We start from the raw sequence: 27,437 nt of genomic DNA on the forward strand, positions 1-27,437 counted from the left end.
GGTTTCAGTAACAATATAGTAATTCCAGGGGACACGGAGGAGCCAACAGGATAAGCCTGGCATAGCAAGACCGCAAGGGAAACGTTTCAATTTAGCATTCTTCATCACTTGTGATTTTTACCTTATTATTTTTCATTCTCATGGATAAATTAGAGCTCTCCCTGACAACAGGACCTGTAAGATTATCGTCCTCACTTCTGAAACAACCAGCCTTTTACAGTGAGGCCTGCAGCTCATGACTCATGTCCTTGGATTCTCACTGTTTCCAGCCGGCATGGCAGGCTGAGTGGTGTCCTCCATAAGAAGAGCGAATAAACCATTTTGTCACTAGCTTCTTTCTTGGTTCCTTGACTGGAGAACTCACAGGGAGAGGCCTGCGCTACAATACTGCTGCATGAACTTAGGAATTTGTCATCTCTTCCACTAAGGGGTCTGGGAATCGAGCACAACTACCCTTCCTCAGTAGCTGAACACAGAGACAGGGCTGCTGCCCATTTGAGCAGCAACAGCAGCAACTGTTGGGGGCCCTTTGAGTCTCAGGTGCAGTGGGGGCCACAGCTACTGAGAAAAGTATAAGACAGGAACTTTGCTTTTAGCAGGTAGTCTCTTGTTTACACACTAAGACCCAGCCTTTTGGTGTAGGTAGAAGGGACCCTAGGAGCAAGTTTAGACTTCTTATTTTACACATGATAAGCCGAGTTCTAGAGAGGTGCGGGAGGTACAGGTTCACACAGATCAATGACAGTCGAGAACTGAAGCACACATCTTCTAGCCTCTGTCCAGTGAGTGCTATTTCTGTCTCCCCAATAAGCATCACCACTTGAATGTCTCATGATTTTTTGCAGGTTAGTGTGTCAATATATAAAGCACTTCATTGTCTCTATCCCCTGGCTCCGTATCAAGGAGCATGCTTTTTTCTCTGATTCAGTAAATATCTTTGCCATCTCTTTAAGCTTCCAACTCAGAAACTTGGCGCCCTTTCCTGGACTTCCCAGTCTCGGCAGATGTCAAGTGCTGTCTCTTTCACCTCTGGGGTATCTCTATGATTGTCCCTACCCATCAGCCCAGTATTGCTGCTCTAGGGTCAGCCCTTATCTCATAGATCCCTGCGTTAGAATTCCGATTGGGCTTCCTGCCCACACTATCACTGTCTCCATCGCATATTTCCCATGGTGGCTCCCCTGTTTCTAAAATGGACCTTCTTTCCTCTAGCTTTATCTTCCAATGGCCTGTGTGTATTTGTTAATGTTGACCTTTCACATTCTGTTGCAGTTGTTTTGTCTGCTTCTGTACAACTAGATTATAAGAACTTGAAGGAACTATACTCATTTATGTAACTTCCAACCTATCCTATTGGTTGACTATTTGTCAAATGAATGAATGAATGAATGAACGAATGAGTCCTATTGCCCATTAGGTTAGTGACTAATAAATCCTACATGGTCTGCCTTGAATGTATAAGGCTTATTCTGTTTCAATAGTAACATCAGTGGCTTCTGTAGTACTTCAAGTTCTTTTTGAATCTAGATTTTTCAAGTCAGCTTCGTTCATGTATTTAGTAAATACTGAGTTACTGCTGTGTTTAAGATAATAAAGCAGATAGATTGATTTCTCATCGCCCCCAAATTTTGCTCTGAATTTTATATATCAGCAGAAGATTCATTTGGGCACATTTTAAGTTAAGTTGTTCTTTTATTGTTTTTAATATTTTTCACATGGCAGTCACTAATTATCGTGTTTTGACTCCTGAAAAGACTATATATTTGAACAAAATATATATTCCACAAATATTCAGTACCTCCCAGGTTTTACAAACTGTGTTGTGAACTTTTTCCTATAGTACTATTGCAAAACTGTTCGTTTCTTTTAAAAATCTGTTAGAGAATTTGATGTGAAATGCCACATGGGTTTAAATTTTGCCCAAAGTTTATGTTTTTGATATGTATTGATTTGCTGTGTGTGTGTGTTTGTTGTACAGGAGATTGAACTCAGGGATAGTCTACATCCGAGCTTTACCCCCAGACATATTTTCTTTTCTTTTTTCAATCAGAGACGCACTATGTCTCTTAGAGTCTCACTGCATTGCTGAGGCTGTCCTCAAGCCTATGAGCCTTCTCAAAGTACTGCTATCAGCCTTCTAAGTACTAGAATTATAGGCATTTTTGCCACCGTGCCTGGCCCGATAAGCTTTTTTAATATCTACTTTCCACTAATGAAGCGAAATAATCTGTGACTTACAGAAGCCAGCTCTTCTGACAATTGAATAGAGATACTTTTCGTAACAATCTTTTCTGTACTTGTAGGAACTGGAGGGCAGACTCAGTTTACAGGACGACACAGTGAAAAATATTCTAGCGCTAGCAAAATCCATCGAGCAAAATACATCTTCAGCGGGACAGAAGATCATTAAGGACGATATAAAATCGCTGAAGTGTAAACAACAAGAATTAGAAGACAGACTTGAATCTGCTAAACAAGAGACGGAAAAGCATCTCAACAGCCTTCTCAAATCCCCATGCTCCACAGAAAAGAATGAAAAGTTTTCTCTACCAGACCAAGAGAAGCAGGCCACTTCTCAGGTGGCAGAGTCCACTCAGGACCTGGCGGCGGCGGGAAAGTTGGAGGAAGACTGGGAAATAAACAAAGTAAGTGCTCCTGATTACACTCTCTAAGACAAGCCAGAGGATGAAGAGGTGCTCAGTTCTGAAAAGAGGGTCATGAATCAAGCGTTCTGATTTCATAATTAAATCCTCAATGTACTGGTTATTTATGAAGCTCACTTGTGAAAAGAGCTCTTAGAAAGCTGCCCAGCTTTTAGTGGTGAAATATTACTGTTCAGTCTGTTAAAATGTCAGTCATCAATTTAGGTTTATTATTCTCACAGATAGGTAATCAGATACAGTTTCTTGGGTCAAGAGCACAAAGGCAAATTAGAAAAGGCAAAAGAAAAGAAAATTTGCTTTACCCGTTTCCTTAGGAAAAAAAAAAAATCTAAGAGCTCTTTTTTATTTTCCTTTTTGGTTGATTTTATACTTGAAACTGGAGATGGTTGGCAAGGAATCGGTTTCTTTATCTTTTTTGTTAACCCTATACTGTAAATACACTTTTAAATGTTGTCAGATCATTTAGTGGGAGAATGCCAACCTTCAGACTCCCGATTTTCTCTAGGGGGAGAGAAGAAGGCTGTTTCTTGATTTCATTCTAAACAAACAAATGGGCACATTTCCCCCGTGGTTTTTAAACTGCTTTCTTTTAGCTTGTAGACTGATATGGGGAAGGCACAGAAAGAGAGAGAGACCCAGTAAATGCCTTTCAAAGGATGCCCCTGACCAGCAGGGGCCAGGGCCCCGGTGGGACAAGTAATCCAGTCAGGTGTGAGTTCTCAGCAGCTTTTAGGGGAGCACGTAATAAACAGGAAGGACGAGAACATGTACGCTGATGGTCGTGCTGGGACAGGAATGCTCGGAAGATTAAAGGAACTAGAGGATCTTCTTGAAAGGTCTAAAATAAACATAAATACCACTGCAGCATCTTTAAAGCCATGAGAAATGTCTAAAAACCACAATGTTCAATGTTACTAAGTTATCAAGTCTAAAAGGTGAAAGGCCTCAGTGGGTAGACTTTTGAGAATGTAGATGTAAAAGAAGCTTTCTTAATATTATATAAAGAGGAATAAATTCAGTAAAAAAAAGAAAACGAAAAAGAAAAAGAAAAAGAAAAATACCTGAGTACCTTCTATGAGATAGAGTGGTAAAAGCAGACAGAGACCTGACATGTGACATTGTTAAAGGGGGTTAGTTATGTAATAACTTGTAAACTTCACAGGTGCATTTTGACGATGAACTCTCCCAAATTCATTACAGTATATTGAAAAAACTGCACAAAGATCATAATCCATTGATGTTTTCCTAATTTATTCAGCTTTTTATTTAATCTCAGTAAATTAGTGATTTTTTTTTGTGGTACTTGGGATTAAATCCAGAGACATTCTGCCTCTGAGCTGTACCCTAGCCCTATTTTATGTTTTATTTTGAAATTGGCTCTCACAAAGTTGCTGAGCTCAAACCTACTATCTTCCTGTCTCAGCCTCCCAAGTACTGAGATTATAGGCATGCACCACTGGGCCCAGCAGTAATTGATAATTTATCATACCTTATTAATATGCCCTTTTCCCAGAGCAGATAAAATAATTTAAGTTCTTCAAATAATGTTCATAAGTCTATATTATAAAAAAACAACTTTAATTTTCTAGCAACATCTTGTTTACTCTTTGCTAGTATGAATTTTTTCTAAATCTGTGATAATTATTTTTGTACTGTTGTACCAGCTGTGTTTACTTATATGTAGTATTAGACTGTATAACATTATGTAATGTTAGAGCCTACGAAGATCAGAGCAATTTCACATTTGAATACCAATACTTAGGAAATCAGAGATCAAATATACGCAAAGACAAAGTACAGGCGTGGTGTAACTAAATGCCATAACTCAGTGTCAGTGACATAAGCATCTCAATGTAACGAGACCTTAAAGCATAGAAAAGATCAATTTACACAATTATAAATCTGACTAGTCCAAAACTATTGTAATAGTAAGAATAAGCATTAACTTATTAAAAATTTATTATTAGACCAATTTTGCTGTAGTTCTGTTAAAATGGGAATACCAATGTCACAGTTTTAAATTACATTTTTCAAAAACTGCCATGTCCATATTTTAGTGCCTTGCTAAAAATTTCATTTAGATGAAATTTAGGAGGAAATTTAGATCTGGACCTCTTGTTGATGATTATTTTTAATACTGGAAATATTAAGGCTGCCTAGAGACAAAAGAATTGTAAAATGTATTCTGAAAGGCATGAATGAATTTCTGAAAAGCATGAATGAATGAGTTTTTATGAATAAATAGAATTACCTCCATTATATAAGTGAAATAACAAGTTGATTTATGCCAAAAAGTGAAGACTGTCTAATCTGATATTTTAAGTGTCCATAGAAGAAAATAATAATGAATAAAAGTAGGGAAACTCACACTAATAAACTCAGTAATAAATTCCTAATTTATTACTTTTCTAAAGTATCATAAAACAGTATTACAGTATAACTGGTATTTAGTGATCTTTCTTGCCTCATTCTTTCCAAATAGCAATCTACATGACATAATTGCTTTAAAAAAAGCACCAAAACCTTTTGACTGCAATTATTTCTTTAATTTCCTTGTCACTGAGTGTAATTGTTATCCAGTATTTGTGAATTGTTTTTTATCCTTCTCAAAAATTTCTGAGCATTTATAATTTGATGCTTAATAAGGCATCTATAAGCCTGGTGGGTGTGGCTCCTGCCTGTAATGGTGGTACTTGGGAGGCTGAGACAGGAGAATCAATCAGCTTTGGCAACTTAATGAGGCTTTCGGCAACTCAGCGAGACCCTGTTTTCAAATAAAAAGTAGAACAGAGTTGGGCGTGTAGCTCAGAGGTAGAAGGCCCCTGAGTTCGATCTCGACTACCACAAAAATGAATGAATGAAAAGAAAAAGAAGAAGGAATCTATAAATAAATCCCAGAAGATAGATGATCACACACGTGGACAAAATGTGCAAGGCCTCTCGCTGTGGGTGAGCAGAGAGAGCTAAGGATTAAGTATAAGGAGGAGAAGGAAATCTGTTTATTGAGAGACTTTTCAATCCTGAGATAATTGGTGTCTACTTCTGATGTTGTTTATCCTGGTAACTCAGTAAATACATATATGTTGCCAGATGGCGATTCTTCTGTTCTTGTTTTCATGAAAGAAAGATTTCAGTGAGGGTTGCAGCTAGGATAAACATTAAGGATTTATTTAGCAAAGTGACTGGGCCATTCTAAGAGAGGAGGCTTTGCTAGGGAAGTCAAAGTCTAGTCTACTCCAGAGAATTGTGGAGCGGAAGCCTCGTGGCACCTTCCATGGGTTTTTATATTCATTCTGCAAACCTCCTGCCTGTGTGCCGTGTGTTTGGGGTGGTTACTGCGGTTTTGTAGCACAGCTCACTCTGTGCACTGATTCTGTTGTATTGAAAATACCCCATCAGTATCTACGCCATGAACGAGGCTGTTTGTAGGCGGGGTTCTGTGTCACTCGTGGTGTGATGATCTCTCATCACTCCAAGTGGATTGAGGCCTGTTTCCCCCTCCCCCTTGCTCATATCTGCCTAATTCATATATATGTTGTAGTAAAATAGATATAGATAGGTATTTTTTGTGGTACTGAGGGTAGAACTCAGGGGCTTTCCTACCTCTGGGCTATACTCCCAGACCTATTTTATACTTTATTTGGCAATAGGGTCTCACTGAGTTGCTGAGCGCCTCACTAAGTAGCTGAGGCTGGCTTCGAACCTGTGCGATCCTCCTCTCAGCCTCCCAAGCACGGGGATTACAAGTGTGCGCCACCACGCCCGGCTCTAGATATGTATACGAGCACCTAGCTGAGCCACGTTTCTCTCTGTGTTCAAAGCATACTGCTTTGCTGTTTTTGGCTGGTATTTAAGTCTTGCTTTTTATTCTGGAGGTATTTTTCTCAGTCCAAGATTATTTACAGGATATATGCTACAGTGAACATATCTCCATCTATAAACAATGTGCATTTGAGAAAATACTCCTGGGTCTTAAAACCTTAGGCCTTAAAATCTTAAACCTTAGAAATTTTCTATCCCAACCCTTGTGTTTCTTTTTTCTTTTCTTTTGTGGAACTGAGAATGGAACCAGGAGCCTTCTACCTCTGAGATCCACACTCAACCCTATTTTATTTATTTGGTATGCGCCATGGTGCCCAGATGCTTAGAACTATCCCTTGCCATTTTACAAAATGTGTTACGTGGGAGGAAATTGGGGTCTAAATAAGTTCTAGAAATGTGAGGCTAAACAAAGTTAGATTTTCTTCGTTGTTAACCTTTTAGAGCCTTTAATGCACGAATGTGCTGTCTGATCTTTACTGAGCCCTCTTGGGCACTTTCTCATGTAATTCCAGCATTTCTTGCAAACCTTTTCTACTTTATCTTTTTTGTTTTTTCCTGTTATCCCTAACTGATATTTGACCAACAATTGCCAAACCAACAGCCCTCAATTTCTTTCCATTCTACTTCATAACTCACAAGTTATTAATATTAAAGATAGACGACTCAGTAAGATTTTCTTGAGCTTGAACTCATGGCAGTCAGAGGAGGCAGTGAGAATTCAGACTTGGACATTAGTCTCACTGGCCTATTCTGTTCTAGGCCAGCAGGGGAGACACACGTTACTCAGGGAATTATGGTAATGAGGGGGTAATTATAGGAACTTGAGGAAGGAGCCCAGTTCCATGTTAGCCTTTAAAAAAGTACTCTGATCTTCCCACAGGAAGCAACCTGGGGACAGCTGAGCTCAGGCTGGGCCTGGGGGAGAGCGTATAGAGCGTGAAGGAGTTTCATAAGCTGGAGCAGAGTGTGGAGGGCAGCGGGGACTGACAGGGATGAGAGCTGAGCTTTGCAGCTGGCTGAGTCACTGGTACTTCATGGGTCACACTGACATGTTAGACATTATACTAAGAGTTATACAAAGAGAAATCGGCAGCCTCCGCGACTCTTGGTCTGCCTTTTGGATTTCTCTCTGATGGTGATAATGCGTGTGCTTTACACTGCTTCGCTCGAAGGCTTTAGAGAAGAGAGAGATATGTCCTCTAGAACTGGTGTGACACCGTCCACTTGTTGGCAGGTTGCAAGTGGTGGGTTAGGCTTCTGGCTGTCACAATGTTACAGTAGTAATGGGACCTCTGCCCCCGAGTGGGAGCAAGGATGCTGGCACTGTTATTAACTTGCCTCTTCTGGCTGCTTACACTGATGGGAATAGAAACCATGGTTCTATTTGGAGAATAAATCAGTGTCTTTTGAGAATCCAAAGGATCATCTTTTATAACTAGTAATTTCAGTTTCATTCATATATACCAAAGAAACTCACACTTGTGCAAGAACTGTACAGCAATGATTAGTAATAACACTAAGTATCACAAGAAGAGTTGGAAACAGTATTACTGTCCATAGTAGTCTAAGAGACAAGTGTCATTTTCATTAAGTGGAACAGATATAAAGATGAAACAACTATATTAGGTTTCTACTTGTTAAAAAAGAAAAGTCTCGCCGGATGTGGTGGCGCACGCTTGTAATCCCCGCATCTGGGAGGCAGAGACAGGAGGATTGCACAGGTTCGAAGCCATCCTCACTGGCTTAAGAGACCCTGTTTGCAAATTTAAAAAATATAAAATGGGTCTGGGAGTGTAGCCCGGAGGTAGAAGGGTTTCTAGAAACCCCAGTACCACCAAAAAACAAAACAAAACAAAAGTCTCAACAAATACTACAGAATGGGGCAATCCAATTATAAAATGGTACACATGTGATTCTAATCTATAAGAATTAAAAATACAAAACTATACAGTGTGCATCCTAACATGTAATAAAAGTGCAATAATGTGCATGTCCTTTTTGTGTTTGTGTGTGTGGTACTGGGGATTGAACCCAGTCTCCAAACTACACTTCTAGCCCTTTTTAATTTTTTGTTTTGAAACAGAGTCTCACTAGGTTGCCAAGAATCTCACTATATTGCTGAGGCTATTTCAGCCCCCAAGTACTGGGATGTGTACCACATTTCTGGCTGTGTGCACACTTTAGTTGGTTGGCTTTAGGGAGGAAGGCGGTGAAAAGGGTTGGGGCCAGGTTTAAATTGTGTTCTTAGTATGGAAAACTATCACTTTGTGTATTTGGTAATGAATATTCTTTTTGTGCTTGAAATATCATATAGATTAAGATAAAAGTGTTTCAAATAAGCTTGCAGAATCAAAATAAGATATAGCAAAGGATGGTGGGTTCTGAAAGAACTCCCTGGGAACCACTAGGCCCTGGAGTCTGCATTCCAGCCTCCCTGTCATGAACAAAGAAATGTTGCCTTTTTAAATTTGAAATGTTCATTTGAGGGATTCTGGTGGCTTTTCTGCCAAGGTAGAAAAATGGCTTTGGGGGTTGGTAAACTGTGGGTGCCTTGCAGTGATTCTGGGTGTATGTACTTTTTCTGACCGCTAAAGGCTGTCATAACAGCAGTCCTCGGGACCTGGTGCATCAGGTAAGAGAGACCAAGTGTGCTGCATTCTTAAGAGATGACTAATCATAGATAAAGCTCCTCTCCTGCCTGGTCTCTGGGGCTTTAGCTCCAGCTCTTGTGCTGTGTGGCTTTATGGGATGCCCTAAGAAATAGTATCCAATCAACCACCAGCAGCCACAAAGGAGGCTGGCCTCTACCTTTAGTGACAGTGGCCAGGAGGTAAAAGGCTGTCAAATCTGTCCCATGAAACCTGTCACGTGGCTCCTCTCCCTCCAGCTCGCCTGGACCTTTCTTTCTGTGATGCTGCCCTCCATGTTGATCTTCCCCCAAGTTCACATAAAGTAAATTGTTGTATCTGGAGAAAATTTGCAAGCTCATTTTAATAATTTGCACCCTTTTTGAAGAAGTGACCTGTGCTAAGTGTTGCTCCAAAGCCAATAACCCTGAAAAATGGAAGTCTCTTACCAGTTAAAACTGGTGAAGCCAGGCATGGTGGCGCACGCTTGTAATCCCCGCGCTTAGGAGGCCGAGACACGAGGATCGCACAGGTTCGAAGCCAGCCTCAGCTACTTAGTGAGGCTCTCAGCAACTTAGACCCTGTTTTCAAATAAAATTATAAAAAAAAAATAGGTCTGGGAGTGTAGCTTGGAGGTAGAAAGCCTCTGGGTTCGCCCCAGTACACACACACACACACACACACACACACACAACACTGGTGAAGCTCCAGACAGTATTTGTTTTATGTAAATTAACTTTGAATTTTAAAATAGCTTTAGATTTGCAGGGAAGTTGCAGCATTATTGTAGGAAGTTCTCTTATACTCCTGTGTCCTGTTTCCCTTTTTGCTAACATCTCTTCTCATTTCATACAACTATCAGAGAAGGTTGTTGTTGTTTTCTGGTACTGGGGATTAAACCCATGGGCATTCTACTTCTGAGCTACACCCTAGCCCTTTTTTTATTTCTTATTTTGAAATAGGGTCTAAGTTACCATACTCTGGTCTTGAAGCCTTTTATCATCCTGTCTCAGCCTCCCACATACTGTGATTACAAACAGAAACCACTATACCTAGTCAGAGAGTACTTTCAAGAGAGCTTTCTTCCTTTTTGGAAAAATATGGGCACATTTTTTTTTTTTTAAATCACAGGCATGATACCTCAAAGAGTCTACTGACATTAAAATCTATGGCAAAATTAAATGGTCTTGCATTTCTGAAGTAATCTGGAAACAAAAACTAACACCATAGCAAAATGATGGAAATTGCTAAAAATGACTGGGTTGGTATCTGCTCAACAGATAGTTGCTAAAAGAATGAGTAGGTGCAGGCAGGTGCCGAGTCTGTGTCCTATTGAAAGCCGCAAGTTCTCAAGCTTTCAAACACTTGTTCTGCCCAGCTTAGGCTGTAACTCTCACTACTCCCTGGTTCAAGGCAGAACTTATTCTTAATATCACTTAAGGATCTTAGTGTTTTCTTCCACTTATCCATTTATTTCAAACTACAAATAGGTAACAGCAAGTGCCTATTATTTCCCCAGTCCTCTGTCTCCTAGTGAATAAATTTGAAAACTTTTATCTTTATCGTATCTATTTTCTTTTTTTTTTACAACTATATATTATGCCTGAGTGTATAACAGAACAATGCTAGACTATCTCATCAAAAATGTTTCCCTTTGGGGGAGTACTTCTATAGGTTTTAATTATTATATGGAAAAAAATTGGTTTTGTCAGTGTCTGAATATACTTTTTTTAAGTCTTAGATAACGAGCAACTAGAAGAAACTGGAATGTTTTTGTCAAGAAAAGTTAAAAATGACTCACTTGGAAGGCAGACCACTCAGCAATTAATCTTTTTATGTTTTTAGGATTCAGCTGCGGAAATGGCTTTGTCCGAACAACTTCCTCTCGGTGCTCAAGAAAGCGTGAAAGACGCTGAAGATGAGCAGAAAGTCAACGAGCTGCGAAATCAGCCTTTAGAATTAGATATTATGCTGCGAAATGAACAATTCAAAGAGCTAGAGGTACGGGAACACGGAAAACAGTGGCAGCATGATTGCATCGTTTACCCAGTGCAGTACAATATATTTTAATTACCAGAAACTTGCTTGCACTGAGTGAAAAGTCTTAGTTAACCTTTGCCCGATGATCAATTTGGTAACTGCATAATTATGTACTAATCAGTAAGATTAAACATAAGTATAAATCTCAAGAAGAGTTTAACAAACACGAGTCTTCTTTCTCTTTTACAAAGTTCCGAAAAACTTAGTCACAAAATTTGGAGATTCTCGTTTTATCATCATCCTTTTTTATGTAGTTGTATTGTTTCTCTACTTTTGACAAATTTTTATTTTTTTCTAATGATCAGCGTTATGGGATCCTCTTCTTTGTTTTTATAGCCATGTTTTTATCGGCTATGCTAACATACTTAAGTATGTGTAGCCTTGTAAAATAATCTGAAATTTCAATATATGGCCATGTTTAAAAAATGTAACTATAAATGATTCCTATATTTCAGCTTAGTTGACACTACGAAAAAATGTATTCTAATACAGAAATGATAGGTCATGTATATAATTAATTAAAAATAAAATAATTCTTTAGAGATTACAGAAGCTTTTTTTTATGTGGTACTAGAGATTGAACCCAGGGGCATTCTACCTCCAAGCAACACCCCCAGACCTATTTTTTATTCTTTATTTTTGAAACAGGGTCTGAGTTGCAAATGGCCTCACTAAGTAGCTGAGGCTGTCTGCAAACCATGATCGTCCTATCTCAGCCTCCCAAATGCTGGGATTATAAGCGTGTGCCACCACACCCAGCTTATAGACTCTTTTAAGACAATAAGATCATCTAATTGATACTACATGGTAAGCCAGAGGTGCATTCTACTTCTGAGGTACAAACCCAGCCCTTGATTTTTTAATCTGGAGCCCGGGTCTCACTAACTTGCTCTTGTAATCCTCTTGTCCCAGCCTCCCAAGTATTGGGTTTTTAGGTGTGCGTCACCCCTCCCAGTGTTGCTCCAGATTTTATTTTTTATTTTTATTTTTTGGTGGTACTGGGGTTCCTGGAAGCCTTTTTACTTCCAGGCTACACTCCCAGACCTATTTTATATTTTTATTTGAAAACAGGGTCTCTTAAGCCAGGGGGGCTGGCTCTGAACCAGCAGGATCCTCCTGTCTCCGCCTCCCAAGCGTGGGGATTACAAGCGTTCGCCACCCCTCCCAGTGTTGCTCCAGATTTTAATATGATTTCTAATGAAAAAATCTTTTAGATATCATGGTCTTTGTTTCTCTGTGTGCAGATGAACTATTTAAAACAGCACCTCGAAATAGGATGTGTTCACTGAAGGAAGGAAAAAAGGAAGGAAAACAAATTGTATATTTACTGATCTCTGTGACTTGCTTTTAGGAATTACATTCCCAGTTGGAAGCAAAGAAAGCAGCCATTGACCCACCAGGGCAATCTGACTGTCTCAACAAAACAGAACCAAGTGCCTTGGTCCTCCACAGTACAAGATCCTCCGCACACCACTTGGGTAGTCTGCTTCAGGCACTTACAGCTTTGAAGAAAAACAAAGAAAGTCAGTATTGTCTCCTCGATGATTTTCAAGAACACCTTGCTGCAGTTGAATCCTCAATGAAAGCCTTGTTGACAGAAAAGGAAAGTCTCAAAGTGTAAGTGTAAGAATGTAGAACTCACATTATTATTTTATTCCAGCTCTGTTTCACTACCATAGACAGGCCCAGAATTTCAGAGTTCATGCTGTGAAAGGATATTATGATCTAAAAGTACACTAGAGAAATGAATTCCATGTAGACCTCTTTCAGTCTGTTTGTGCTGCTATAACAAAATACCACAGACCGAGTGGCTTATAGACAACAAAAATTTATCTATCATAGTTCAGGGGTTGGGAAGTCTAAGGTCAGTGTGCTGACAAATTTGGTGTCTAGCAAAGGCTCTCTCTAGAGCACAGAGGGCACCTCCTACCTGTGTTCTCACAGGGGAGAAGAGACAGGGCAGTTTTCCAAGGGTCTCTTTTTAAGGAAAACTGAAGCCATTAGTAATTATAAAGGTTCTGACCTTGTGATCTAATCATCCTTGGTTTTAGCATACAAATGTAGAGACGCACAAGCATTCTTTTTTTTTTTTTTCTCTTGGAACTGGGGATTGAACCCAGGGGCATTCTACCTCTGAGTTAACATCCCCAGCCCTAATTTTTATTCTTTATTTTGAAACAGGGTCTCACTAAGTAGCTGAGGCTGGTTGCTGCAAACCTGAGATCCTCCTGTCTCAGCCTCCCAAGTACTGGGATTGCAAGTGTGCACTACCACACCCAGCACAAGGATTCTTAAATAGTAGAAGCCATTTAAGAATACTTTGTTGGTTTCATGACAAAAAAAAATGCAGAGCATTATGCTTCACAAATTAATATTTTCACAGTATAACTATCAGCAAAATACTAAGTTCTGTGGAATTCAACATTCTTTTTGATAAAAATTTATTCTAAACTATGAAAAGAAGATGAACATGTATATAATTGCTTAGTATTAGCATAGTTGGTTTAAATCATTTAGTACATGTTGAATATATAGAGAGAATATGTGTTGTAATGATTTCTTTTAAAATATATGCACTCTTTTTGGCTTTGAGAATGATGGTAGATAGTAATAGATACAGTATTTTTTTATTTTTATACTGGGGATCGAACCAGGGGCATTCTATCTCCAAGCTACATACTCAGCCCCTTGTATTTTTTATTTTTAGCTTGAAACAAGGTCTAGCTTGAACCGGAGAGGGGCCTTGAACCCGAGATCCTTCTCGCAGCCTCTCAAGTGCTGGGATTATAGGCGTGCACCACTACACCTGGCTGATATAGTTTTAATACATATATATTTTCTCATTAAAAAGTTTAATTTATACTTACATCTAAATGGGGCTTACTTTCAATATCCCTTGAGGAAACAGCTTTGTATTCAGCTTAATGATTATGACTTCTTAGTCAATATCTGGTTCACTGTTATTGGAAGGATGGCAACAGAGGTATTGGATATTATGGTAGTTTCTCTTATTCCTAGGATAACCTTTGTAAAAGCACTTTATAGTTTACAAAGTATGCCTATGTTCATTGTTCTTTTTATTCTTCTTTTCTTTGTTCTCTATTATTTTCTTTATTTGTAAACTTTTTTAATGAGCAAATATTTATGTATTAAGAGTATACCGTGTGTGTGTGTGTGTGTGTGTGTGTGTGTGTGTGTGTGTGTGTGTGTTCCCCTGGCCATTTTTATATTTTGTTTTTAAAACAGGATCTCGCTAGATTGCTGCTAATCTCACTATGTTGCTAAAACTGCCCTTAAACCTGCAGTCCTCCCATCTTAGCCTCCCGAGTACTGCATGTACACCACCCATTCCCGGCCTTATAAAATATTCCTTTTATGGATGTATTTTTTGCTTGTCACACATTAATTGAAAGCCACAGTAAACAAGATTCTGACTTATAATTTAAGGTACAGAACTTTTTTTTAAACAGATAACCTAACCTTTTCTATGAATTCAATGCAAAATTAATTTTTGTCATGACATCTAAACATATTAATGTCTAATAAACACCACATGTTAACAGGCTCTATTTTTATCCTTTTCCTAGAGGATCACCAGACAGTGAAACCTACCTGGACAAAATTAAGAACTTCCTGGGATCACTGGAAAAAGAGAGAGGGTCTTTAAGCAAGCTGAAGCTGGAGTGGGAGAACTTGTCAAGCCAGCTGACGGACATGGATAAGCAGCTGTTAGAAAACCAGATGAGTCAACTTGAATGTGGCTGGGAAGAGATGGAACAGCTGGTTCTAAAGATGTATTCTCAGCAAGTGGTGGAACGTGATGAATTTACCTCTCTGGTGAATAGGATTGGAGACATTGAGATTTCTCTGCAGCAGCAACAGCAGCGGCTACTGTTAGGGCTGAACTCCCCAGAGGAGCAGGAAGAGCGCCAGAACATCATTGCCCTGTCCGCTGAACTTCAGGCCCTCAAACACAGGTTCTCAATTTTAAGGGGGCAAGCTGAACTTCACATGAAGAGGATTTGGGGAGAACGAGAAAAGAAAGTTTTGGAAGATGCAATCAGTAATTTGCAGAAGCAGTTGGACGGAGTGGAGCCTTTAAACGTCGAAGTAGAAAGTCAGATAAAGAAGTGTGTCGTAAAGAAGAAGATGAAGGAGATTCTTGTCTGGGTCAGGAATCTGTTGGGTGAACTCATTCCGCCCATTTCCCTTCTCCCAGATAACATCCTTTCACAGATCAGAAAGTGCAAAGTCACTCACGATAGCATTCTGGACAAGCAGCGGGCCCTGGACTCCTTGGCGGAAGAGGTCAGAGGTATCAGCCCTAGCCTTCCAGCGCTCAAGAGGGATCATTTCAGTAGCCTCCTGGAGGACTTACAGAGTCAATACCAAATGTTAGTTTTAAAATCCACTCAGCGATCACAGCAATTAGAGCTTAAATTGGAAGAAAGAAGCAAATTGTTTGCAGTGATAGGGAAGGCTCAACTCACACTTCAGGGGAATGAAGCACTGGTGATTCCCAAAGTGGGAACAGCTTCCACGGGAGCAGAGCTGGAACATCTCCACGTCACTCTGAAGGCATCCCAGGAGGCAGTGGGAGAGGTGGAGCGTGTAATCGCAGCACATCTGCAGGAACTCACAAACGTTTGTAAGGATCTAAACCTGTTTGAAAGATTATTCCTGGGTGACCAGTTGAAAAACCTTCAGAGTAGAGCCAAACAGGCACAAAGATTCATTCAGAATAAATGCACCGACGTCGAGCACAAGATGAATTTGTACAAAGAACTCCACGAGAAAACATCTGTGCTCCAGAGCGAGGTGGACAGCATCCTGCACGGTGAACTTGTGCTTCTTCAGGAAGGCGGTCAGGATGGTAAAGAGGAGCTCTTCCGCCTTAGAGACGGACTCGCTGGCATTCGACGCCGCATCGGAGAACTGTTGAAACTTAAAGAAGTGTTTGACTATCTAGGACTCAACTGGGATTGTTCACAACTGGACCAATTACAAACCCAAGTGTTGGAGAAGGAGAAGGAAACAGAAGAGAAAATCAAACAGCTGGACACTTTCGTGGCAGAACACGGCAAATATCAAGCCTCGCTAGATAAAGTGAGGGCTTTGGCCTTGCACATTAAGAAAGAGGCTGAATCAGCCCTCAAAATTCCTGCTGCATCTCCAGAAAGCAGTGTGCTCAATGCACAGATTTTGAATCAAAGAATCGAGAAAGCCAAGGGCTTATATGATGAGATAATAAGGAACTTAAGTGAAAATAAGGCCTTTGATGCCTCATTCAAAGAGAAAGAAATAGCACAACTCCAGCTGAACGCAGAAGAGAATAATATGGTACATGCAGTTCTCCAAAACAGAGTCCTAGAATTCCCACCAAAAGAAATGGATGAGGAGAATTTTCAGAAGAAACTAGAAAATTCCTTTCATGTTTTAAATCAGATAAAATCTCAGTTACAGAAGCCTTTACTTGTAAGTCTGGACATTAAGCACATTCAAAGTGAGTTGGATAATTGTGAAGCGCTTCAAGAGCAAGTTCAGGCAGAAATGTGTGGTATAGAAGCTGTGACTGTCACTGAGAAGCAAAGAGAGGAAGAAAACGCTTCTGAAACTAGTGCTGTCCAGACACAAGCACACGACATTGAAGACCTTCAAACACAGCTTATCAAAAGCATTGATTTGCGCACAGTAAGATTTTTTAAATTGGGCATTTGATAAGTCTTTATATTTGATGACTTTGTTGTTGTTGTCGTCTCACTCTAGTTTATGTCTACTTCTAAAGAAGCTACAGACTCTGTAGGAGAATTCTTTATGGGAAGATAGTTGTTTTTAAAAATGAAGTGAATCAAGCCAGGCATGGTGGCGCACGCTTGTAATCCCAGAGCTTGGGAGGCTGAGACAGGAGGATCTCACGGGTTCAAAGCCAGCCTCAGCTACTTAGTGAGGCTCTCAGCAACTTAGTGAGACCCTGTTTCCAAATAAAGTATAAAACAGGTCTGGGATTATAGCCTGGAGGTAGAAAAGTCCCTGGGTTCCACCCCCAGTACCACAAAAATAAAAAAATTAAAAAGATAAAGAATAAAAAAAAACATGCAGTGAATCATTTTATAATCCTTACTTATTCTGCTTTGGAATTCAGTGCCTCTTAGCCTGGGAAAACACAAATCTGACATCTTTATTTCAATTTTCCTCATAGCCCCTATTGAACTCATAATATTTTACCCATAGAAATAGTAAGATATTGATCGAAGAAGTGCGGTATTGGAAAAGAACACCAAATAAGAAATAATATATGTATAGAACTTATAATATGTTAGGCACAATCCTGAACACTATATATAATCTTAACTGCAGCTCTGAGAGGTAGGCACTATTGTTAGCTCTACTCAAAGGACTATTGAGGGCTGGGGTGTAACTTTGTAGTAGAGCCCTTACTTAGCATGCTTGGGGCCCTGAGTTCAATTCTCAATGCTGCAAAAAAAAAATAGTAATAATAAGATGACAGGAAGGTAATTGAAGTTCAAAAACAAAAGATTTTTCTCAGGTTTTTTTTTTTTTTTTTTTTTTTTTGGTGGTACTGAGGTTCTTGGAAACACTTCTACCTCCGGGCTACACTCCCAGACCTATTTTTATACCTTTTTATTTGGAAACAGGGTCTCTTAAGCCAGCACGGCTGGCTTCGAACCTGCTCGATCCTCCTGTCTCCGTCTCCCAAGCACGGGGATTACAGGTGTGCACCACCACCACACCCGGCTTCTCAGGTCTTTTAATAGTCACAGAACCAGGATTCAAAGTGAGATCTGATTCTAGACCAGGGATCATGAAATTAAGGACCAAGACCTAGGCCTGGTGGCGTGGCACACACTTGTATCCCCAGCACATGGGAGGCTGAGACAGGAGGATTGCACGTTCATGGTCAGATTCAGCAACTTAGGAGGCCTTCTACAAATTAGTGAGATCCTGTTTCAAAATGAAAAAAATAAAGCTGGGTGTGGTGGCACATGCTTGTAATCCCAGCATTCGGGAGGCTGAGACCGGAGGATCGCAGTTCGCAGACAGCCTCAGCTACTTAGTGAGGCCCCCTGCAACTCAGTGAGACGCGGTTTCAAAATAAAGAATAAAAAATAGGGTAGGAGGTGTAACTCGGAGGTTGAATGCCCCTGGGTTCCATCCCCAGGCCCACAGGGAAAAAAAAAAAAAAGAAAAAAAGAAATATATAAAATAGGGCTGGGGATATAGCTCAGAGGTAAAATGTCCCTGTGTTTAATCCCAAGGAAGGAAGGGAGGGAGGGAAGGAAGGAATAAAGAGAAAGGATCATGGACTAAATCCTGTCCACAGTAGCTGATTTATAAAGTTTTACTGATCACAGTCATGCCCATTTGTTTATATACTAATTGGCTCCTCTCAAGCTTCAACAGCTAAGTAGTTGTGATCGTTCGCTGACCTCTATTAAGAGAGCAGCTTCAACATACTTCCTCCTTTCCTCTGAGAGTAGGGCAGGCATCGTAGACACCATGCTCACTGTACTTTATCTGATGCCTTACAGTGTTATCACATTTATTTATGTTGATCAGTGGTAGAGTACTTGCCTAGCATGGCCAAAGCCCTAGGCGCCATCCCCAGTACTAGGGTGGGAGGGGAGTCAGTTATTTTAGCTATTTCTTATTGTAATGATAAGATTGAGGTCTAGACACATTCAGTGATATGCTCAAACTAAAGGTAGTAGTAAAGCCATTAATTTAAAAATATGAGAGATGTATCGTTTTTTCTTTTCATTTGTTCACAGATATTGAATAAGGACATATATATTAAATGTATTTCATTGTTTTTTTTAATTTATAGCCTAGTGCAAGAATTCTAGTTCAGGAACATTCATCAGTAGACCTGATAGCTGAGCGTGGTGATATGTGCCTAAAATCCTAGTACTTGGGCGGCTGAGACAAGGAGGATCACAGGTTCATGGCCAGCATCAGCAACTTAGTGAGACCCTGTTTCAAAATAAAAAATAAATAAGACTGGGGCTATAGCTTAGAAGTAGAATACCTCTGGGTTCAATCCCTAGTACCACTACCACCAAAAAAAAGAAAAGAAAAGAAAAGAAAAAACATGTGATACATGAGATTTTATTTATTTATTTAGTGAACCCAGGGGCATTCTACCTTTGAGCTACACCCCCAGCCCTATTTTTTATTCTTTATTTTGAAACAGGGTCTCATTAGGTTGTGGAGGCACTCACAACGTAGCTGAGGCTGGCCGTGAACCTGGGATCCTCTTTTCTCAGCCTCTCAAGTCCTGGGATTACAAGTGTGTGCTACCATGCATGCCTTGAGATGTCATTTTGAACTTACATTTCTTAGAAAATCTGGAAATAATTTTCTTTATACAAACAAAAAAGTTACTTATATTTAAACATGAGTATCATATGGTCAAGCTATGAGAAATTAACCCTTCAAATGCTGAGACAGGAACTCACCATAGAAATTCAGGAATGACAAAGCCCCCAAAAGTTTGACCATTTCTTCATATCATGTAACCTCCTATTTACCAGAACATCTTGAATGATGTGTATGAAAACCTACTGCGCTATAACGAAGCGGTCACCCGGGCGTCGGGGGCCATCGCTTCCCTTGAAGCCATCATTGCATCTGGGAGAGTGGACCTTCATAATCCAGAAGATTCTCTAGAGAAGTTGCGTTGGAAACAAGAGGAATTAGAGTCCACAGTCGCAGACATCCAGGACCTCACTGGGAAATTGGGAAGTATATCCAGGCCTGAGGCCACACTGCAGCTCCAGGGCGCCTCACAGGAACTGGTGGCCAAGACCTCAGCCCTGAAGGTGGCGGCCAAAGCAAAGGAAGCCCAGGTAGAAAGGTAGGTCTTCTTCCTAAAGGGAGTGCTTTCAGAACATAAAACGTAGTTTTTTTTTTTTTTTTCTTTATAATTAATATGTAAGAAGCCAGGCATGGTGGTGCACACTTGTCATCCCAGCATTTGGGAGGCTGAGAAAGGAGAATTGCAGTTAACAGACAGCCTCAGTTACTTAGGCCCTTTGCAAGTCAGTGAGACCCTGTTTCAAAATAAAGAATAAAAATAGGGCTGGGGGTGTACCTTGGAGGTAGAATGACCTGGATTCCATCCTCAGTACTGCAAAAAAAAAAAAAAAAAAATTAATATGTCTGCATTAGAGAAAATTAGGACAGTATAGGAAAGTTAAAAAAAAAATCACTAAAGAAAACAAGAGTAAATATGTCATTTAAAGTTTTTCCTATTTAATATTGGGTATATTCAGGATGTGTATAAAAGTATATGTGATATGAAGAATGATGATAAATATCTTTGTACCCCAGATTTCAATGGTAAATATCATTAATTTGGATTCTGTTGTATACTCCTTTTCTCTCAAAAATAACTATTATCTTAAATATATTTGCCACTTCCTTGGTTTTAGTTCAATTTTTGCTGTTTATATATCCTGCTTTCAAGTTTATTTGGGGGTTTTTTGGTGGTGCTGAGGATTAAAGTAGGGGACATTCTACCTTCAAGCCACATTTCCAACCATATTTTGTTAGTATTTTGAAATAGGGTCTTAGTTGGGCATAGTGATCCATGCTTGTAATCCCAGTACTTGGGAGGCTGAGACAGGAGGATCCAGGTTTACAGATAGCCTCAGCTGCTTAGTGAGGCCCTCCACAACTTAGTGAAACCCTGTTTCAAAAAAAAAAAAAAATAGGGCTGGGGGTGTAGCTCGGAGGTAGATGCCCCTCGGTTCAATTCCCAGCACCACAAAAAAAAAAAAAAAATCTTGCTAGGTTAATGAGAGTCTCACTACTTGCTAAGGCTCTTTTCAAATTTGCGAGCCTCCTGTCTCAGACTCCCAAGTACTGGAATTACAAGCATGAGAGGCCATTTGTATTCTGTCCTTTTGATTTTTGCAAGATCGTATTTGTGACCCTGAAGTTCAGTCATGTTCTTATCTGTAGTAAGCTTTATTTGCCTACTATTGTTGGACATCTGGATTGTTTCTACTTTTTTGTATTTATAAACAGTATATTATAAACAGCCTCCCAAGTACTGGGATTATGGGAACTTTTTTTTTTTAAAAAAAAAGCTCTCCCATTTAGGCGTTTTGTGAGCCACTTTTTCTACCTGTTAAAGTTACCATTTAAATCTGTTTGCAAGTCCCTTTGGGGGTGAGAAAGCAATAAAAATTTGTTGAAATGCATCAAGTAGCAAAAAGAAAAAGAGGAAAATTATTATATCCTTTTTCTAAAATTGAATGTAGAGAATTCATCTTGGGACGTTCACAGTCTATCGTGTTAAATAAAATGTAATACACTTTTTTCCTCACTGTGCCTCCTCAGGTGTCTTGAGAATCACAGATGCTACAGTAGGATAAAAGAAGAAGTCTGTACCCACCTCAGGAAGATGGAGACTGTTCTCGGGCAGTCCGTGTCCCCCCTGCCAGTGTCTTACAAAGAAGCTTTACAGCGTTTGGAACAGAGCAAGGTAATGGTTCTTCACAGTCACAGGTAATGGTCTGTGCAAAATTTGGCAGATCAGTTAAACAGAGGGGGCTCTGTACAGCCACAAGACGCTCCAGGCTGAAGACTCCTCAAACCGGAAGCCCAGGGGCAAAAATGAAGCCGGGGTTTCAAGAGATTTGACAGTTGGATTCACCGTGTGATCCTCCCCCGCCGCCCCACCCTCCACGACCACCTCTGTAAACCTTCACTTTCCCATCGTCTGAGTGTTGCTGCTGGGTTGTTGACAAAGCTTTGTTGTCCTTTGAGCAATTACTGCATCCATCATAAGCTCTGAATTCTGGTCTCGCCTCTTACTAAGCAGTTTTAGTTTTTGCTTACTTCTCTGAGTTGGAATGTACATATATTACTAGGACTTGGATGAGGACATTTAAACCATCTGTGCTAATTATCCACCAAAACCAAACAAACGAATTCCATAAATATTGTGTTGATGGTTAATACAGTAAGTGTTGTGCCAATAAACTACTTGGTAAAATAGGAGATTTACGTTAAAATAGCAATCTATTTGTAGAATATTTACCTCTTATCTGTATGGTGGGGCTCTCCTTGTAATCCCAGTACTTGGGAGACTGAGATAGGAGGATTCTGGGTTTGTAGCCAGCTTCAGCAATGTAATGAGACTCTCAGTAATCTAGCAATACCCTATTTCCAAATGAAAATAAAAATAAAAAATAGGGCTGGGGCAATAAAGAGTCGAATGCCCTTGGGTTCAATCTCCATTATCAGATAGAAAAAAGAAAGAAGAAGCAGATACAGTCTTGTAAAGTTTGATCTATAAATCACAACTTGTCCCCATAATCCCCAATTCATGCAGATTTTAGTTCATAGATAATTCTCATCCGGCCCAAATTGACTTCCAAAAGAATAAGGAAAGAATTGTATACTATTTGAGGAGGGTTGAAATCATTTATTGTTCGAGATTTAAGAAGGCTTATAAACTCCATAAAAATGAATAAACATGCCATCCCTCCTGTTCTTTTCCTTTTCTTTCTTAAGGCTTTGCTGTCAAATCTCCTATCAACCAAGGAAGAGTTAATGAAACTACGACAGGTCCTCAGACTCTTGAGCCGCGGGAGCACAGAGGGCAGCGGGCTGCACGAGCGCAGAGCCGTGTGGGCTCTGTGGGAGAAGTGGCTGCGTTTGCTGGAAGCCGCCAGAGAGTGGCAGATGTGGAGCGAGAAGCTGAGGCAGGAGTGGAAGTTTATCAGCGAGGAAGTGAGTGCTTCCCTTTCAGCCTTCCAACCCTGCCCTTGCCAGACGAATGTCATTGCCCTCGTTCATCATCTTCACTGCTTGTACATAAAGCTACATGAGCCGGAGCTGGTGGTGCACATTTGTAATCCCAGTACTGAGAAAGCCAAGACCGGAGGCTCGCAGGTTCGCCACTAGCCCCAGCAACTTAGCGAGGCCCTCTGTAAATTAGTGAGACCCTGTTTAAAAATAAATAAATAAAAAAAAGAAGCCGGGTGTGGTGGCGCACGCTTGTAATCCCGGCATTCAGGAGGCTGTCAGGAGGATCGTGGTTTGCAGACAGCCTCAGCTACTTAGTGAGGTCCTTTGCAACTCAGACCCTATTTCAAAATAAGATTAAAAAATTGGGCTGGAGGTGTAGCTTGGAGGTAGAATGCCCCTGAGTTCAATCCCCAGTATAGCCAAAAAAATAAATAAATAAAAATAAAATAGGGCTGGGGGTGTAGCTATAGGTAGATTGCCTCCGGCAATAGGTAGATTGCCTCTGGGTGCAGTCCCTAGTAGCGTGCGCGCGTGCGCGCGCACACACACACACACACCAAGTCTTCAGCCAGTACCATCTGTGTACATCATATATGCGTTACACATAAATGATTTTAGAGGTCAGGCCCCAGTCTTCAATCAATAAATTATTCCGTTTATTTCATAACAGTGGCTTTGTTTTATTTTTTATTTTTTGTGTATGTCAGATAATTCTTATAAATAGATGACTACTTGCTGGCTAAGCTTTAAAATCTTTATTGTGAAGAAAGGTAATCCCTCTTAAAAAGAACTGTCTCCACATTCATTATACTAAAGGTTAGAATTAGACAATATGCATAATAACCGACTGATTTTTTAAATTAACTACAATTGTTAACTATGGAAATTAGCTAGAGTTGCTAAGCACGGACCTAAAAATGTGAGGTGTGATGTTCTCTCTCAAAACCATCTCAAAGAAGACCTCCATAATGCATACCAATCACAGATTTTAATTTAATCATGTCTTAGGACTTAGGCAGCACATATATTAAGGAAAAAAATTAAAAAGCCTATGAAATTATCTTATTGTAGTCTCTCGTCTTTCAAAGAGGCCAGGTATAAATGAGGTACAAATCAGGACATTAGATGAAAACCCTTCTCTCTTATTCATTTCAAAACTTGCTGAATTTTCCTAAGATAGAAATATGAGTCAGTACTTAATTGGAAGGAGATCAGATGTTTTGGGATCAAAATGTGTAGCACTGTCGTAGTAACCTGCCTAGAACTGGATGTTCCTGAAAACGACTATCATTTCAGTGGCTCTAATGGGGTTTGATTAGTGAATAATCTTTTCAATGTTCAAACTAAGATACTTGTAAACCCGCCTTGTGTTGGGGCCACTGGTGCCAGTTTTTGCCTCTCTGTAATAGTACCATTTACTGAGTTCCTGCGCGGTGCTGAGGACACAGTTCACGCAGGCTCTCATTGAATTCTTGGCCTGTCCTCTGAGGTAAAAATTGTTACCGCTTTATAGGTGGGGGAAATTTAAAATATATGATGGGCGCAGCAGCACACACCTGTAATCCCAGTACTTGGGAGGTTGAGATCTGGGGATCATCGGTTAAACGCCAGCCTCATCAATTTAACAAGATCCTTAGCAACTTAGCAAGACCCTGTGCCAAAAGAAGAAAATTAAAAGGGCTGAGGGTGTAACTCCGAGGTAGAATGCCACTGGGTTCATTCCTTTGTACCATCAATCAATAAATAAAATTTTTTATTTTTTTTTTTTTTGCGGGTCTGGGGATGGAACCCAGGAGCATTTGACCTCCGAGCTACACCTTCTGCCTCATGTTTTATTCTTTATTTTGAAACCAGGTCTCACTGAGTTACAGAGAGCCTCACTAAGTAGCTGAGGCTGTCCGTGAACTGCGATCCTCCAGTCTCAGCCTCCCGAATGCTGGGATTACAAGCATGCGCCACCACTACCGGCTTAATAAAATTTTTTATTTGACTGTCTCCCCTCTTTAATGCTTACCTCATTTTTTTTTTTCAGTACTGGGGATTGAACCCAGGGGCATTCTACCTTGGAGCTACACCCTCAGCCCTATTTTTTATTCTTTATATTTAAAACAGGGTTTCACTAAGTTGCGGAGGGCCTTTTACTTGAGGCTGGCTGAGAACCTGTGATCCTCCTGTCTCAGCCTCCCTAGTACTGGGATTACAAACATGCATTGCCACTCCGGGCTTTCCCTATTTTTTAAATAGAATGTACTTGATACATAATTATTAACTTCTGGCTACCCAGAAGAATCATTTACTTCATGCTTTGATGAACATAATGTGCTAGAATAAGGTGATATCTTCAAAAATAATGGGAGACGTAAAGCTGATGTTTCTCTCTTGTGCCTAAAACCCTGAAGTCATTTCTGTTGCCGGTTTCTATTTCTGCAGTTCCAGGTTCTCATTCTCCTTCCTTGTGTTTGCTCGTGGTGTGGCTATGGTTCCTTTTCCTTATTGTCTGTGAACCTGAAGGTTTGTAACCAATTTCAGTAAGATTTTATATCCAGGAAAAACCATCAGGTGCTGCAGAGACTCTTGTCCGTAGGAAGTGAATGCATAATCATTACGACAGCTATTTTATGACGAGAGCTGCCTTCACCCCCAAATCAGTAAAATTTACCCTAAAGTTTCTTGAGTTTCACAAGTACATACCATCACAAGGCCATCAAAATCAAGGTTGAGGACATTTCCATCACTCCTTAAAAATTTCCTTGTACCTTTTCATAGTTAACTGCTTTCATCACCTTCAGCCTCTGGCAACCACTGGTCCGTTTCTTTCCTGTAGTTTTTGCATGTCCAGAATGTCGTATGAAGGGGCTTCTTTGCACTAAGCACAATACACTTGGATTCATTCTTGTTGCCACTTGTATCGGTAGTTCATTCCTATACACCCCTAATAGTATTCAGTTGATGAATAGAATACAGTTAGTTCATTCACGAGATGAAGAGTTGCCTGGCTTTGGAGTAAAATTACTGTCATAATAAAAATTGTTCTGGGGCTTGGAGTGTGGCTCAGTGGTAGAGCACTTGCCTAGCATGTGCAATGACCAAGGCTCAGTCCCCAGCAACACACACACACACACACACACACACACACACACACACACACATCTACCTTCCCCCAGAGTTCTTTCATCTCAATCTCTTACAGCTTGACGAGAAACAGCAAAGCCTGGGGCTTCCTGGCAGGTGTTTTATTTTAGAAAGTGATGCTGCCAGGGGACAGGAGTTGGGGACTAGGAGAACTGAAACAGGAAAGGTGAACAGGTTTTGACTGCTGCGTATGCCCATTTGTGATTATCAGACAGCATGGACAGTGAGATGTGCTCCACCAATTGATAGACATAGTTGATCCTCCTCCTCCTCTTCTTTGTGTTTTTTTTTTTTTGTTTGCTTGTTTTTATGCATATGGTCCTGGGGATTGGACCCAGTGGCATCCTACCTCTGAACTACACCCCCAAACCTTATAAATTTTTTTTTGTTGTTTTGAATCAGGGTCTTGCTTGATTGCTAAGAGTCTCCCTATGTTGCTGAGGCTGTCCTGGAACCTGCAATCCTCCTGTCTCAGCCTCCCAACTAGCTGGATTACAGCTGTGCACTGTGACACCCAGTCAGACATAGTTCTTTCAATGTATATAGAAAACCCCAGATACACCCCTGTCAGTACAGCCATTCCTTCATTTACATGGCTGTTCCCAAGTAGGGGGATTCAAGACGATCTAAGGCAACCTTATCTCAGTCCCTGGTGTGGGTGTAGCTGTGTGCCTGTTGGAAGCTGATCTTCCCATCCAGCTGTATTTAGGTTTGGAGGTGAGGGCAAGCACAAACTCCGTCTCTTGGAGAGGGGCCAGTCTACACCTGCACCCAGGGATTATGGCGACCCAATTGGATCATATTATTCGAGTATATTATGACATGCATATCACAGCCTGCCCCTGCTTCAGTGCCTCAGTTTCTCCAGGTGCTCCTCAATATTGGCAGCATTGTTCATAACAAGTTTGATAACCAAATCTGAGCAATAATCCTAAGTACAATATATATGACCATCAGAGTTCAAAAAGGCCTATCCAGTGCTGTGTCTCTTCTTGGTAATAAAGAATTAAATGACATGGGAGAGGAGAAGCCCTGGCATGCCTCAGACTATTGGGCATAGGGACTTAATGGATGCTGGGCTCCTGAGTTTTCATGGTCTTTATTTTCCATTCTCTGGGATGCCGACGGACATGCAGGGGTTTGCTCCCCATTCAGTTAGCATCATAAGTGTAGCAGGCCGGTATAATGTGAGGTCAAGATGGCAAGACGTATGACTCTGAACAGAAGGTATAGCGCTAACATTACACCAGGGAAGAGCGGGATAAACCAGCAGTGCAGCTGTGGGGAGACCAGAGGATTGAGGAGCCAACCAGTTCAGAGACCTTGAGACTTTCTACATCTTTGTTCAACACTGGTGGGACAGAGTTTTAGG

The 27,437-nt window shown here is 40.4% G+C and overlaps 1 protein-coding gene across 1 annotated transcript in view; it reads left to right on the forward strand.

Moving 5' to 3' along the window:
* The window catches only part of LOC308271520 (nesprin-2-like), a gene marked incomplete at its 3' end in the record, with an annotated part of 253,796 nt that overhangs the window by 45,028 nt on the left and 181,331 nt on the right, over positions 1-27,437 (forward strand). The window contains exons 26-32 of the mRNA XM_080707904.1: positions 2,304-2,645; positions 10,958-11,113; positions 12,504-12,769; positions 14,740-16,843; positions 19,705-20,027; positions 21,518-21,662; positions 22,697-22,915. Of these exons, the coding sequence (XP_080564030.1) occupies positions 2,304-2,645; positions 10,958-11,113; positions 12,504-12,769; positions 14,740-16,843; positions 19,705-20,027; positions 21,518-21,662; positions 22,697-22,915 (3,555 nt within the window). The remainder of the gene's footprint in view (positions 1-2,303; positions 2,646-10,957; positions 11,114-12,503; positions 12,770-14,739; positions 16,844-19,704; positions 20,028-21,517; positions 21,663-22,696; positions 22,916-27,437) is intronic.

This window comes from Muscardinus avellanarius, assembly GCF_963383645.1.
Source record: "Muscardinus avellanarius genome assembly, chromosome: 12".
Taxonomy (NCBI): Eukaryota; Metazoa; Chordata; class Mammalia; order Rodentia; family Gliridae; genus Muscardinus; species Muscardinus avellanarius.